Here is a 15,522-nt window from a genome sequence, read left to right on the forward strand (position 1 = left end):
CCTACATATTTACAATAAGTGGGCAGCACAGCATCAATTATGAGAGACTCCATTGTATCTAACTGTGAATTGGCAGAGCACACCACCACCACCACCAATGGGCTTAACTTGAACTCTTAGTTAGGATGTACCCTCACTACTTAAGAATTCAAAACAGCTTCTGCTGCCCAGCTGCAAGATGGAAGACTGACTGTATTTTCCCATAAATGACAAATTCTGGCAAAGAATAAGGTTAAGGGAAATGGTACATTGAGCACTGACAGTGAGAATTATATGTTCGGTAAAACCTCATTAATTCACCCTGACTGAGAGATTCATGATCTACTGACTTGTGATCTAAGAAGTGCTGTAGCGGGAACAAGAAATAAACCCAGGAAACTGCATAATATGTAATTTGTTCACTATTTTGACAAGTGTGGCTTACTTATAATGTAATAATGGACCAATAAAATGTAGCATAATATATTTCAGAAAATAATGAAATCTTACCAACAGGAAACTTCTTTATAGCACCTAGCTAAATCTTTAAAAAAGGTACTAAATCTTCAAAAAGGGTACTATAGAACTAAAATAACATACTTCCACCATTATTCATAAATAAGACAAGAGTCTAATACTTTACTGTCCTGTTAGAGTTCAAAGGAATGATAGAAACAGTATGTTCTAGCAAGTTGTGGGTGGAAAAAGAGATACTTAATTAGGCCAGCACAGTCTGTACTGACATCAGATGTTCTGGACACGCGTACAAGTCAACATAAACTAAAAACCAAACTGATACACACACTTCAAATAAAAAGCAGCAAAGCATTTCTTGTGAGACAGTCTCATCCCACAATGATATCTCCCCAGGAGGAAGGCTGTCTCCATGTTGCTAACCGCAGGATGTGGATATTTTTTAATCTAGTTATCTTAGCATATTGCCAACCATGGGAACCATGGGCTTACTTAATAGCAAAGGTGATTAAGCTGACAAGCTTCTTATGTCCAACTTGATGCAGTCCCAGCTTTGAGACTTTGAGCCAGGGCTCTAAATCATAATTAGTCATCCAAAGAACAGAAATCAGGTATTTTCTCTTCACCAATAAACTTTCATTTCTAGGACAGGCATTGTGGGTGCATGGAACCTTTGGCTAAGAAATAATCAGATAGCCTAAAACAGTGTTTAGAAGAACATTGTAATATTTATCTAACCACACCATTGTTTCAGAACTGAAAGGATGAATAAGAGAAGAAACTCAGTGCCATATAAAAACATCTTATAATCTAAGTCCTATTTGTACTATTTTCTTTAAATGAAGAGAGATATGCGTTATTCTAAACAGAAGCAACTGCCACCTAGCTCTTCTGAGTGGTGTTTTTTTTGAGACTAACTTCCTTTACATATCCGACGTGTTGCTATTACAAATTACATAGTTTTACCTCGCCTTCTAACCTTAGCGCCAAACTTCACTTGAAGTGGAAAAAAAAAATAAAAAATCTCACTTTGTATAGGTAATACAAACCACACTTACCAGTGAGTGGACAATGAATTCACAAGTCTTAGTCAGGTCTTTTGCCAGCAGAGAACGTCGCATGTCACACCGTAGGGTATACTGGCAAGAACACGATGGCAGAGAAGAAGAAGAAAGGCTTAGTTAAGTTTTCCTCTGTCTCTCTTAACTTTTCATCTTTTTATTGCATATATGCCGAATGTTACTGTTATTATTATATAAGGCATTATTTAAAACAGGTTAGTAGGCAATGATGGGGAGAGGGGAAGGAGATAAGAGGTATACAGTGATTTTAGATGCTCCCAAATGAAAGCTGATTTTTCTTTGTGTTTACAGTCCCACAGTCATTTGCAAATACTTTCCATATCTTCTGCATTATGTAACAACCTATGAGATTGAGGGACTAATTCACTGACAGAGAGCAGTATTCCTGCACAGCTTCAGCACCCATATTACATTCAGTTAAGAGTGATTACAGTATTGCTTTGCACCATACTTTGGATAAGTGATTATCCGTAAGATATACTCACAGCCCCACTAATTTTAAATTTACTGCAAGACTGAATTTAATAGTGGTAACAGTTATATGCATATTTAACAGAAAACTGTCTTTGACAATACAGTTGAACTTCAAAGCAGCAGTGTGCAGTAAAGTCAGGCAACAAGGTTAATTTTGCTGTTCACTGTTCAAAAACTTGCTGCTAATTTCCTCCCCTTTCTCCCCTAAAAAGGAAGCCATAAACCTGTGACAGAAAAATAGCATGACCCTGGTTATCACAGTAATTATACACTTCAGCATCTATAACATAGCCTTTCAATGCCCTTACAAAATAGGGAATTTGTTGGGGTGTTGGGGTTTTTTTGTTGTTTCATTTTAAATTCCAAGGGATTGGCAAAACCAGGCGCACTTGGACTAGGGACTTAGCTTCATAGCTTCTAGTTCATGGTGTCTCTCTAGCTACAACCTGAATATGCATGCAAGAATGAGATTAGGGAGCCTGAGGACCAGAGGAAAGCCAATGTCACTCCAGTCTTCAAAAGGGGCAAGAAGTAAGAGCCAGGAAACTACAGGCCAGTCAGCCTCACCTCCATCCCTGGAAAGATGATGGAACAGCTCATTCTGGGCATTATCTCAAAGTGTCTGGAGGAAAAGAAGTTTATGAGAAGTAGTCAACATGGATTCACCAAGGGGAAGTCATGTCTGACTAATGTGATAGCCTTCTATCATAGCATAACTGGGTAGATAGATGAAGAGAGGGCAGTGGATGTTGTCGACCTTGACTTCAGCAAGGCTTTCGGCACCATCTCTCACATCATCCCCACAGGCAAGCTTAGGAAGCGTGGGTTAGATGAATGGACAGTGGGGTGGATTGAGAATTGGCTAACAGATAGAGCTCAGAGGGTTGTGGTTAATGGCACACTCTAGTTGCAGGTCTGTAATAAGTGGTGTTCCCCAGGGGTCAGTAGTGGGTCCAGTCCTGTTCAATATATATGAAGGGATAGAGTGTACCATCAGCAAGTTTGCCGATGACACAAAACTGGGAGGGGGCGGCTGATATGCCAGAAGGCTGTGCCGCCATACAGCGAGACCTGGACAGTCTGGAGAGTTGGGCAGAGAGAAACCTTATGAAGTTCAACAAAGGCAAGTGTAGGGTACTGCACCTCTTTTTAGTCTGTAGAAAAGAAGACTGAGGGGGGAACTTATCAATGCTTATAAATACTTAAAGGGAGGGCGCCAGAGGGATGGGAACAGTCTTTTTTCAGTGGTGCCCTGCGATAGGACAGGAGGTAACAGGCACAAACGTGAACATAGAAAATTCCATCTAAACATGAGGAGGAACTTCTTTACTTTAAGGGTGGCAGAGCACTGGAACAGGCTGCCCAGAAAGATGGTGGGGTCTCTGACTCTGGAGATATTCAAAATCCACCTGGATGCATTCCTGTGCAACCTGCTGTAGGTGACCCTGCTCTGGCAATGGGGTTGGACTAGATGATCTCCGGAGGACCCTGCCAACCCCTATCACTCTGATTTATTTAAAACTAGCATTTTTAAGCAATTCAAGCCTGATTTTCTAGAAAACAGACTTAACATCCCATAATTTATAGTCATGTATCTGTTTTATCAGGTATCAGTGCACCTTCAATAACCTTGGGAGAGACTGTATTTTCCTCTTCAGGACAGCAGGATTCTCAAAGGTTGGCTGAAATCTAATGATTAACCTTTTAATTACATTTTACTCCCAGCTTGTAAAGAGAAGCTAGGTAGATGAGAGAGGGAATGACAAAACAAAACAAATATTCACCATTAAAGTATACCTTAACTTGCCTATGATTGATATCAGTTGTTTTATCTGGATTATGGAAAACAACCAGTTTTGCACCATTTTTGACATACCTACCACAAACAACAGATGTTACATTAGGATGAAAGCCAAGACCGAAATAAGATATGGGAAGTACTTAAAAAAACAGCTGAATATAGACAAAAAACAAGGAAATTTTATTGTAGTTACTTCTGATAGGCTAGTAGGTGGGGGTCTTTTTGTGGGTTTTTGGTTTGTTAGGGTTTTTTTAAAATCCCAGACTGTAGCATAAGACTTCCAGCTCAGCTAAATAGCTAACAGTTTTATACTTTGTGATCCAATACTCTCATCAGTGAGCTACAAGAGGGGTGGGGGGAAAGGTTTTACAACTCAGTGATTCTTCAGCTGCACTGGTCTGAAAATTTTTGCGTGTAGTGGCTCTTTCAACTTTTTCCTTGAAGAAAAAAAAAAACAAGAAAACCCCCACCAAACAAAAAAACCCCACCCCCTCAGTAAGAAAAAGCATTGTCTAATGCAGTATTTACATTCAAGACATAGCTGAAGAAAGACTTTCCTTAAAAAAAAGACAAAACAAAACCAAACAACCAAACAAACACACCAAACAAAAAACAACCCAGATGAACCCATCTATGGTAAGACAATTTTTAACTGAAAAACATCAAATTTCAAAATTGTGCTTCCACAAGATTCTGTTACAACTATGTAGTACATACAGATTTGGGTGGAAATTTTACTAGTCATCTCCACAGGAAAGCAAAAAATTCATGTTTTTGAAGATGCTACGAGCTCTCAACACTTTTGTTTGAGTTTTTGTTATGAAATTGCACAGCCACATTTGCTTGGAACAAAAGGACACTGTGGTGCAGTCTTTTTTCATTAAGAGAATGGACGTAGTTGTGTGGAACATAAGTAGGGATCAGATATATGTTACAGTGGTTCTGACAAGGTATTTCAGGCAAGACATCTTGTTACGGTTCTGTTTATGCCATCATTCTTTAAAAATTTACTGCATATGGAAGGCCTGAAACAATAAGTGATGGGAAGATTTCCTCTAGTTATTCCTTCTCACAAACGAATGCAGGAAAACAGACTGTGAACACTAGGTAGCTTTGTTCCTGTAGAATTTATCCATGTGTCTTAAAACAGATCTGGTAAGTCAGTACACTTCATTTTTCATATTTAAGTATTACTGGTGTTAATTGGTTGTCTACGATGCTAACAAAGTCTCACTGGTACTTGGTTAACAGTACACATACTTGTATCTGGGTATGTACTACTTCATAAATTATCTACGAAATGGTAAATGCAACTTCTTACACAATAAAATCAGAACTAGATGAAAACACCACCCTGTAAGATTCAGCAAGCATGGCAAATACATTTTACCCGTTCTCAACCCAAAGTCCCTTTTTCCAGTATGCTTTTAATTCTCTCTTGTACATCCCATGTTACATCTGATCAGTTTCATTACTATCAACTATTTCCAATGAAAAGTTTAAACTTGCTAAAAAAGAAAAGGGAACAGATATCACAACAATTTTTTTAAAAAGCAACGTTACATTGTTGGGATTCTGAGATATCAGGATGGTTCCTTTGCCACTTCTAAGAAGTGGAAAGCATTGACTCCTAGAAACCAGAACTGAAAAAGTCAACTAGAAAATACTTACAAACTAGTACTTAAAAGGTTAACATGTATCATGATTTTTAATCTTAAGTTATATCTAGAAAATACAGTACACACCAGAACAATGCTAAATTAATAAAGGGGAGCTTAAAAGCTACTTACTTCAAAGGATCTCTAAACTTTTTGCTCATTCTTCAAATTGAGAAAAGAAAACATATTGCACTACGAAAAGAAAACTCTATCACAAAACTTTATCCTCTGCTTCCATGGAATAAGAAATGCTTTAGAATACACTCTGTAGATAACAACAGTTCAAATTTTCTTTACAGATATGACTGCCTTACCTGAATATTAACAAAGACACCGTGATATGTCTCATACAGAACTTTGTTCCCCTTCATATGCAATGGAAATTCAAACGGAATTTCTGTCTTGCCGCTGGGAAGTTTTCCTGGTTTTACCATTTCAATAGTGCTGTTAATAATCTGAATGGGCTGCAAAGATAAATATTACAAGGTTTAGGTAGAAGCAGAGTGACAGTCCCATCATTTCAAGAATCAACAACATCCAAACTCTGATAAGACTTCTTGAAGTTCCAGAAACTCGGGTATTTCTTCAGGACACATAGCTCTCCAGTCTTACAATGAAAAGAAACATTAAGAGTGCTTTCCTTAAAAAAACAATTTGTGATCTATTTTACGGTTATATCATGCTAATGACAAAACATATTCAGAGAGCTAAACAGCAGAGTCTCAAGCGCTTTGGAAAGTGCAGTTCCATTTTCTAAATTATGACCCTTAATAGTAGTAGCAGGAATCAACAAGTATGTGTGCCAGTTGATCAGTTAGCCATTCCCTCCTACCTTCTCCCACCATAAAGATCTATATTCAGGGCTAGTCTCTCACTGGAACAATGGTTAACTGTGATCCAACTGGGGAAGCCTGCTTGAAGATTACACTCCTTTTCTCTCTGGAGTTTTGCTATTATTTTCCCTATAATTTTGCTATTATTATTATTACTAGACAGGAATAAAGGAAAATCTGTTGCTTCTACTGTTTTTTTCTGGTTTTCAGTCATTCATGGGCAGATTATTCATACTGTAAACAATACTGTAAACAAATTAACTACAAATGAAGACCTTAAAAGGCCCTGCACCAAGGCTGTCCTAACTTAAGCAAACTGTTTTGCACATGTAGCTATACTGCCTCTAGACCCAGCCAGCCTTGCTTCAGTCGGTACAGCCATGTTTGTGTGGAGCCTGAGATAACTTGCCCTGCTAGCTTCCAAACCCCACGCTTCCAAACCTGGAGAGCAGTACAGAGGCCTTCCAGGAGCTCTACAGTCAGTCTGTGCACAGCCTCATACAGCACAGAAGAATCTGTGCAGGTCCTGTATTACGCCTAGTAAGTAACACACTAACTCAACAGCCTCTGCAGAAACTATTGTGATAGTGACTAGTGTTGCACAAAGGTCCAATTAAAATGAGTCACTTAAAAAAAATAAATCACACAGTTCATTATTTTTCTTTAAATCTTGGTCCTTCAATGTATCACCCAGTAATCACACTATTTATGTTACTGTACCTCAGCCCTAAAGAAAACTCTCCAATCACTGCAAGTTCTTCCCCCAAAATGTCATCATACATCACTAGATAATGCTGAGCATTTCTCTGCTTTCTGTCATTTACATACCCTGAAAGCCATTAAGAAAAGATATAATTTGAGAAAAGAGACATAGGTTTTGTGCTAAAAATATTAACCTGCACAGATCTTACCTTGACAGAGTTATAGAAAGCTTCGAACACACCCACACTTTTGGCACTAAGCTGCAGATTTACTGATCCTTCCATTGTTAACGAGATACCTTGGTGCTGGACTGTGTCCTTACTTGTTATGACCACGACTCCAGAAAGAACTTCCTAGTAAGAGAAACGACAAGATGATAACATTTGTTCAAATAAATGTCTTCTATAGCTGTTAAATCAGTTAGCATGCTAACTGATTTTCAAACTCCAGAAAACTGTTCCCAGAGAACAGTCTAACCTTGTCAGAAAAGACAAATACTGATAATGACAGCAATGTGGGGAAGAGACCTCTGTACTTGTTGTTTGCTTTCATTAAAAATATTCTCCTCCTCCTTGCAGAAGGAGCTTCTATTTCTTTCCAAAGTTTCAAGACCTTCCTCTCCAGGAAAATGAAAAATATCCTCCTAAACAACTATCAAGTCAGTTGGCAATAAACAAGTTCTATTTCACATGTTAGAATGAAAGCCCAAGAGGAATTTTTATATGAAGAGTGGGTCGGCCAGCCATAGGAGATGGAAGAGAAGGCATAACTGTAAAAGTGATGGCCAAGCTGAGGATAAGACTCACCTCAAGAGTGGAGTGGAATAGGTGTAAAATAAATTAACAAACAAAGAGTTTTTCTGCTACACAAGCAAATTCCATACTACATGGGAAATAGTTTAAAAGTGTATCTGAATTGAAGGCACAAGTTGTATGATTCAAGAGATGCGTCACTTATCCCATTAAGAATGTTTTGTCTACAAAATTGTATTTGCACAAGAACACTGCATCTTGGAAGTACCAACTTAGAAGTTCTAACAATGAAAAAAAAGATCACCTGCAGGACAGCAACACGCAGTTCAGTTTACATACCCCATAGTTTTTCCTTCCCCTCTCCTACAACAGAGAATCCACTCCAATCCAGAGTTCCATGTCAAACATCCATACGCATCTGCAAATAGCAGCAAGTGATTTGAGAACCTGAAGAAAGTTTCTTGGGGCTATCCTTCCCTTCTGCTCGATGGTAATGACCTGCGCCTTCACTAGGCTTGCAAACTAGACACCAAACTACAGATCACTCCACCCAAAGGATAATTCAAGACTGCCCACTCTACACTCGGCCAGTTAAAACCAGTCTAGTTATATAAACCTCTGACAGACACTATTTGAATTTTGCCAGCCTTTTGTCTTTACTAGTGGTACAGGATGACAATATAGAAAATGGGTCATGCAGTTTAAAGCAGAACAGGACAGCAGTAGAACATCAAGCATCACCATGAAGGCTGACATGCTGCAAGTCTGAAAAGAGGACCTGCAGCAATTGGGAAATGCCAGGAACAGGAGGCACAAGCACAAAAGGACAGTGAAGAAAAGCTGACCTAAATACTGTACTGCTTTGCTAACAGGCTTTAATTAGTACAAGCAATTAGGTTATTGCTTTGAAAAATGAGTACAGCTGAACTATAAGAAGCAAGGACAATCCTGAACATATGAACTGCTTTAATAAATGAGAACAGTCTCCCACCACACAGCAACAACCTATTCCAGAGCTATTGCCTACATACTTTCACACGATAAGGACGTATGTATTTGGGGCAGAAAGGAGAAGAATGACTTGAAGATAAACACTAATTTTTCTTATAACATTCAATGCCTCTTAAGAAATTAAAAAAACACCTCAAAATCACTAACAAAAACTTTTAAAGGTCACTAGTGTGCGGGAGAAGGAAGTACCATGAAGAAGATACTGTAATATTTACTTAAACTGTGTATATGAAATACAATTCTGTTTCTGTTTGATGCATGAGGGCAAGCTGGCTATGTCTTTTCTGGAGAAGAGCTACTTTGTCCTTCTTTGTGTAAAACCAGGGTCCCCGCTAAATACAAAGCTGTCAGGATACTTGTCCTTCTAAAAAGTACAAATCAAAGAACGTGAGCTTACCAAGATGTTCAAACAGTTAGCACACAACTTATGAGCAAACTAATTCTGCAAAACATATGCAAACATGTACAATTTGTAAAAGTTACATGGCACCACGTAATACTAAATGACTACTGTTTTCAGTCCATATCAGAAGGGGTTCATCTACCTTAAACACCACAAAACTAAAGGCATAGAGAAAGTCACCACCGGAATTAACCCCTATGTGCTACAATGGAGCAACTTACAATCAGTTGCTCTTACTAACTTTTTACTTTTTTAGGAACTCTTCATGTCTTCACAATGTAATTACAAAACTTTGCAAGATGGAACTAAGCTAACACAGTTCTACACAGAATTATTCATCTTAACAATAGTATCCATCCATAGGAAGGTCAGTGTATTACATGAAGCAGACAGAGAACTGAGGTACATATGCTAAACTGCAAACAAAACATTATTGTAAGAAGACTGTCCCAGGTTAAGGATCCCAAACAAGCTTTTTGGCTTTCTGTTGTCAGTTCCTTACTATTCAGGTATGTGCAGGAAACTGTCAGGAAGACTGACACTTTCAAAGTTTCAGTCACTTTCAAGGCCACAACTGAGATGAACATCTGCTTCATCTGGTCCAGCAGCACAACGCCTCATTTCTCCAGTTGTGGAGCAGAGTTACCCAAGTCTGGCTGACGACAATTTGGAACAATCTTCAATCAATAACATGAAATGGTGCATAACACAGATCACAGAATCACATCTTGAGAGTCCTACATCACATCTGGACTTCTGACTGAACTAGACAGCTACTCAGTATCTATAAAGTTTATGTAAAGACTGGAAGGATCAAAGTGCACACTACAGTGTCCCATAAATTGCTGGGAAAATTACTTTTAGTGTTTAAATATATACTGATTCCAACCTGCTTGTTCACATTGTCAGGTCTGGTTGCTACATTAAGGAGCTAGAAAAATAATTTCAAATAGATATTATGTATTTTCAGATTGTATCTAAATCACTTGACAGCATCCCTGATAACAAAAAACAGCCTAATTTTTTTCAAATGCAAGGTAGCTTTGAAAAAAAATAACAAACAAACCAGACAGAAGGTTTTCAAGACCACTTGAAATCTGTCATCACACTTTTTGATGTGTTGACAACAACAGAGGACACCATACCTAATGCCTAACATTTCTCAAGATCCATTTGATATGCACTATGCATCTATGGATTAAGCTTTTCATGTTTTGGTAGAATGGAAGTCCACAATCAGTTGGTTACCAACAAGACACCTTAGGTTTCTTTTAGAACCCCCTTTCCACATCAGAGGCATCCACTTTTAGGACAAAGGGCAAACATTTGGCAATTTAAAAATTCACATTAAGTTCACACAAGTCACATTTACTAAATATTCCTGATCATTTTCTTCCACATCTATTCCTCTAGACAAACCACCTGCAAATCTTAACTACTACTCTACTGATTATTTAGAAGGAAACTGACCACATTCAATTGAGAAAGTCTGCTAGACCCAACTAACTAGTCATTAGAAGTTTTAAAAGCTCAATGCTCAGATTTACTAATTAGTTTGCTTTTTTAGAAGAAGGCTTCCTTATGGGCAAATTCCAACTTACATATTTTAGATTCACTTGTCATTAAAAGTCTTGACTGATGATAACTATGGCACCTTTCTTTGTACAATGCATTTTCCAGGCCTTACACAGCCTAGAATTCTTATATCAGTCTCAGACTAACTGCCACAGTTATTCCAGTCATCTTGTTTAGGTTTTCTAAATAAAACACATCAGTAGTTGTGCCTTTCCTCATTCTTCTAGCATTCCTGAGTTTATTAAATGAGCCTCAATGGCTCAAGAATTCTCCATCCAATTAAAAAAAAAAAAAAAGTCTCTTGAACGCAGATCTTCTGTTCCTAGGAACTTAAACAGAGTTTTGATGCCATAAGTCTTATTTTGCTACTATAAGACATGCTATTAGGATTAATTTTATTGTCTTTTTATTCTTAAATCCCCTATGACTTCTTTTGTTTTTTAAACAATGCTGTTACTCTTTTGGTCCAAGAAGTGGCAAACTTGTTTTTTACTCACAATTTAAAGTAGTCCGTTTAAGCCAGCTTTTCTCAAATTGAAGTCCAGACAAAATAAAGGTCTTTGTTCACTTACTTCCTCCAGTTTCTGCTGATTAGAACTAACGAATACAGAAATTTCTTACTGTTGATCACAGCATATTATTTTAACCAACTTACTTTTTAAAAGCAGGAACACAATCTCAGGCTTGCATGACGTATGACTATTTTACAAATTTTGTGTCCAATTTCTCCCAAGTGAAAAAGAACAGCCAATGCAGAAGCAAAGAACAACTAAAAAGCACAAAATAGTTGCCTACTCGACTATCTAGAACTAAAGAAAGTTTTAGGAAGTGAAGTGTCTTCCACTTAGCCTAGGAGATTGCTTTGCAATAATGAAAAATGCTTGAAGTGAACTCAGCTGGATTTAGTATAATCAACGTCACCGTACCAGGATGAGAAGTAGTCTGACCCAACCCAAGACAGCAGGGAGCAGTATTTGAAGGTTCTGTTATCACAGAATCACAGATTGGTAGGGGATGGAAGGAACCTTCAGAGATCATCTAGTCCAACTCGCCTGCCTAAGCAGGTTCACAGAACAGGAACGCATGCAGGTAGGTTTTGAGCATCTCTAGGGAAGGAGACTCCACCACCTCTCTGGGCAGCCTGTTCCAGTGCTCTGTCACCCTCAAAGTAAAGAAGTTTTTCGTCATGTTCAGATGGTATTTCCTGTGTTTCAGTTTGACTCCATTGCCTCTTGTCCCATTGCTGGGCACCACTGAAAAGAGTGTATGATATTTCAGCACCAAAGAGAAATTTTAAAGATCTTGGCCTGATGGGGAAAGCCTATAATGAAACATATGCATCACTCTGACTGTACAAAAAACAAAAAAGAAGTAGTTATGCAGCCTTCGTTTTCCTGGTCAGCTATTTGCTTTAGGTAGACGCTTCTCCACTCACCAGCCTTCTCACATGTACTTTCAACAATATTTTCCCCTAACAAGACCCAAATTCAGTTCTGCACTTAAACTAAAGATAAGTTTGTTAACTTTCAGAGTTCTTCTTGACAAATTTATATTACAAACTCCCGCACCTTCAAGGCCTTATTCAGTACAGAATTTACCATTAAGAGATCCTCAAAACAGTTACTTGTTAAATTTCAGTCTCTCCTGTATCTGTTTCTCCTCACCTCTTCTCTCTTGGAGGGAATGAAAATGTATAGCAAATACACTTAACAGATGTACAGAGGCTGGTTGACGTACATGTAACAGATTGAGAGATGCTGATTGCTAAAAATCCCTGAATATTTCATCTGGACTATGCACAAAACGTACAAAAAAAAAAGAGCTTGAATGGAAGAATCAGCAACCATTGCCACTACCAGTTCTTTGGCCTACTATCACCTAAAATCACTGCCTGAGATCCTTCAGACTGTTCTTCATCCACCCCACTTTATTTTGTTTGTCCAATTTTCTGCTCTGTTGGAGCTGCTCCACTGTGTCTAATCTCTCTTCTGTAGGCCACCCAGCACAGGACCATTTGGATACTAACTGTTAAACACTCTCTGTTAGAGTCTACTTGAGAACACATTCATAAGAAAAACAAAAAAGGACATCCATGATTCAACAGATTGATTTTTATATTATTACTATTTACTTTTTTTTTTTTTTTTTTTTTGAGTGTCATGCCTACCAAATACTATCCATTTCCCTGATCTAGTTTACTGCATAGCCAATATTGTCAGCACAAGAAAGGCAGCAGAAATTAAATGGCTAGGGAGGTGAGTGGCATTGTGGAGTTATGCTGGATTAATCATGGTCTTGGGCAAATTATGACTTAGAAAGCTTAGTAATGTTTCAGCAATTTTTTGTGCTATTATAATGTAACAGGTATAACAAAAAGACTATTATACCAGTGCATAATTTAGCCATCGACTTCTTCCATATCCAAATGCAGCTTTAAATAAAGTCAGAAAACAACAGATCAAGTCTAGACACAGTATCCCTATTGCCTTCAAATGAATACCTAGACATATACATTGAGATGAACTATTGCCTTTACTAAAGGAATTCCTTCATTTTCAAGTAGCATTGATGCAAGCATATTTCGGATGAAAGCTGCCATAGACCGAAGGTATTCTTAGCATAACTACTGTGACTGAAGTATACAACAATCAGTAAAGTTGTAAAAAAAAAAAAAAAAACCAGCCCAAAACCAAACCTGCATATATCTCATGCCTAATTAGAGACTTATAATTCCTATCTATTTATATGAAATTTCTATTAAAAATTCATGTTGTACTTCTACCGTAGAGCTCTTTCATCATTGTGTTTTCACATCACTCAGATCTCCAAATTTAAGGCCCAGTTAATGAACTAAAATTATAAACCTTTTCACATGGAGTTAAAGCGGAAGCAAACAAACAATACTGACACATCTATTAACCATAAATATCTTATTTAATTTCAGCTTGAAGACAGAAGAAACATCCCTTTCCTGTATTAAAAAAAAAATAATATCCAGTTTAAAGTGATATAAAGGAAGCCAAGTAAAGAAACTGAAAATGGGCACAGCATTATGATACTGAAATAAATAAGGTCCTTATAATAATGCGTGTTAGTAAAACAACGTGAAACTACAGAGATACAGAAAGTATGCTTTACCACTATGACACCATACCTAAAGGGATGTATTGTTCACAAACAGATAATTTAGCTTTATGAAAGTCATTCTCTAGATGATTTGACAATTGTAGAACAGATGCTGCATACCATTCCATTCAAACCTGTTTAAAGCAGTTTTACAGCATTAAAAACATGTAAATCAATTGAAACATGCTTTATATGCTGTAACAACCAAACTACTAACGTATGGGAAAGCTGTGTATGAAAAGGATTTTTATAACACAAGTGGGTGGCTGGACAGGAAAAAAAAGGACCTGAAAACTTCTGCTTAAACAGTATTTCTAGAAAAACAGTGATAAAAATGAGCCAGGTGATTATTTTTTTTTCTGACTGCACTTGAAGTCTTCAGCGATGAAAAAAGGCACAGCATTTTGTAAGTAGGTGCAAAAGCTGAAGTATGCACAATCACTTTATCACTATCAACAACTACATCAGTGAAAAAAGTTAAGAAATCAGAATCCTGGGGGAGGGGGGTGGGGGGGCGGAGATCTGGCTGGTCATGCCTAACTAATTTATCAAAGAATCATAGAATAGTTTGGGTTGGAAGGGACCTTTAAAGGTCATCTTGTCCAACCTCCCCCTGCAATGAGTAGGAACATCTTCAACTAGATCAGGTTGCTCAGAGCCCCATCCAACCTGACCTTGGATGTTTCCAGGGATGGGGCATCTACCACCTCTGTGGGCAACCAGTTCCAGTGCCTCACCACCCTCACAGTGAAAAATTTCTTCCTCTTTCTTCTTAAAACCATTACAACTTGTCCTATCGCAACAGGCCCTGCTAAAAAATTCGTCACCATCTTTCTTGTAGGCCCCCTTTAAGTACTGGAAGCCTGCAACAAGGTGTCCTGGGAGCCTTCACTTCTCCAGGCTGAACAACCCCAATTCTCTCATAGGAGGTGCTCCAGCCCTGTGATCACTTTTGTAGCCCTCCTCTGGACTTGCTTCAACAGGTCCACGTCCTTCTGCTGGGGGCTCCAGAGCTGGATGCAGTACTCCAGGTGGGGGCTCACCAGAGTGGAGCAAAGGGGCAGAATCACCTCCCTCGACCTACTGGCCATGTTTCTTTTGAAGCAGCCCAGGATACAGTTGGCTTTCTGGGCTGCGAGTGCACATTGTCGGCTCATGTCCAGTTTTCATCCACCAGTACCCTCAAGTCCTTCTCAGCAGGGAAGAAAGGAAATCTCCTCTTAGATAAGAGGAGATTCCCTATCAGGTGTGAACAACATCTTTAAGACATTTCCAGGTTTCTTGCAGAGCACAGAAACGGAACGACACTCTGTAACAGCAACTGGCCGCACCTGCACACTGTACCAAAGCAGCAGTCCCGCTGTAACACACAAGTATAAACAACTGAAGCGACACTACCCTATAGGTGAACTCCAAACTGCCATGTCTCAGGGGGCCTCCCTCGCTCCCTCCTGAAGCCCTGCCGCCCTCCCCGGAGACAGGTCGGCGGTACTCCCGCGGTACCGCCACGCTCGCCAGGGGAAAAGAGAAGGACAACAAGCAGCCCTTCACCCTAAAGACGTGCCTCAATCCCCTTCACCCCAAAGACGTGCCTCAAGCCCGGCCAGGGGACCCGCAGCAACGGCGCCAGGGGGAAGCAACGGGCGCTGGGG

The 15,522-nt window shown here is 38.8% G+C and overlaps 1 protein-coding gene across 1 annotated transcript in view; it reads right to left on the minus strand.

The window, feature by feature from the left end:
- The window catches only part of DSCR3 (Down syndrome critical region gene 3), a 45,035-nt gene that overhangs the window by 8,443 nt on the left and 21,070 nt on the right, over window positions 1-15,522 (minus strand). Inside the window, exons 3-5 of the mRNA XM_009891363.1 lie at window positions 7,213-7,356; window positions 5,783-5,932; window positions 1,512-1,592 (exon numbers count right to left, since the gene is read on the minus strand). Coding sequence (XP_009889665.1) covers window positions 1,512-1,592; window positions 5,783-5,932; window positions 7,213-7,356 — 375 coding nt within the window. The remainder of the gene's footprint in view (window positions 1-1,511; window positions 1,593-5,782; window positions 5,933-7,212; window positions 7,357-15,522) is intronic.

This window comes from Charadrius vociferus, unplaced genomic scaffold (genome assembly GCF_000708025.1).
Source record: "Charadrius vociferus isolate BGI_N301 unplaced genomic scaffold, ASM70802v2 scaffold298, whole genome shotgun sequence".
Classification (NCBI taxonomy): domain Eukaryota; kingdom Metazoa; phylum Chordata; class Aves; order Charadriiformes; family Charadriidae; genus Charadrius; species Charadrius vociferus.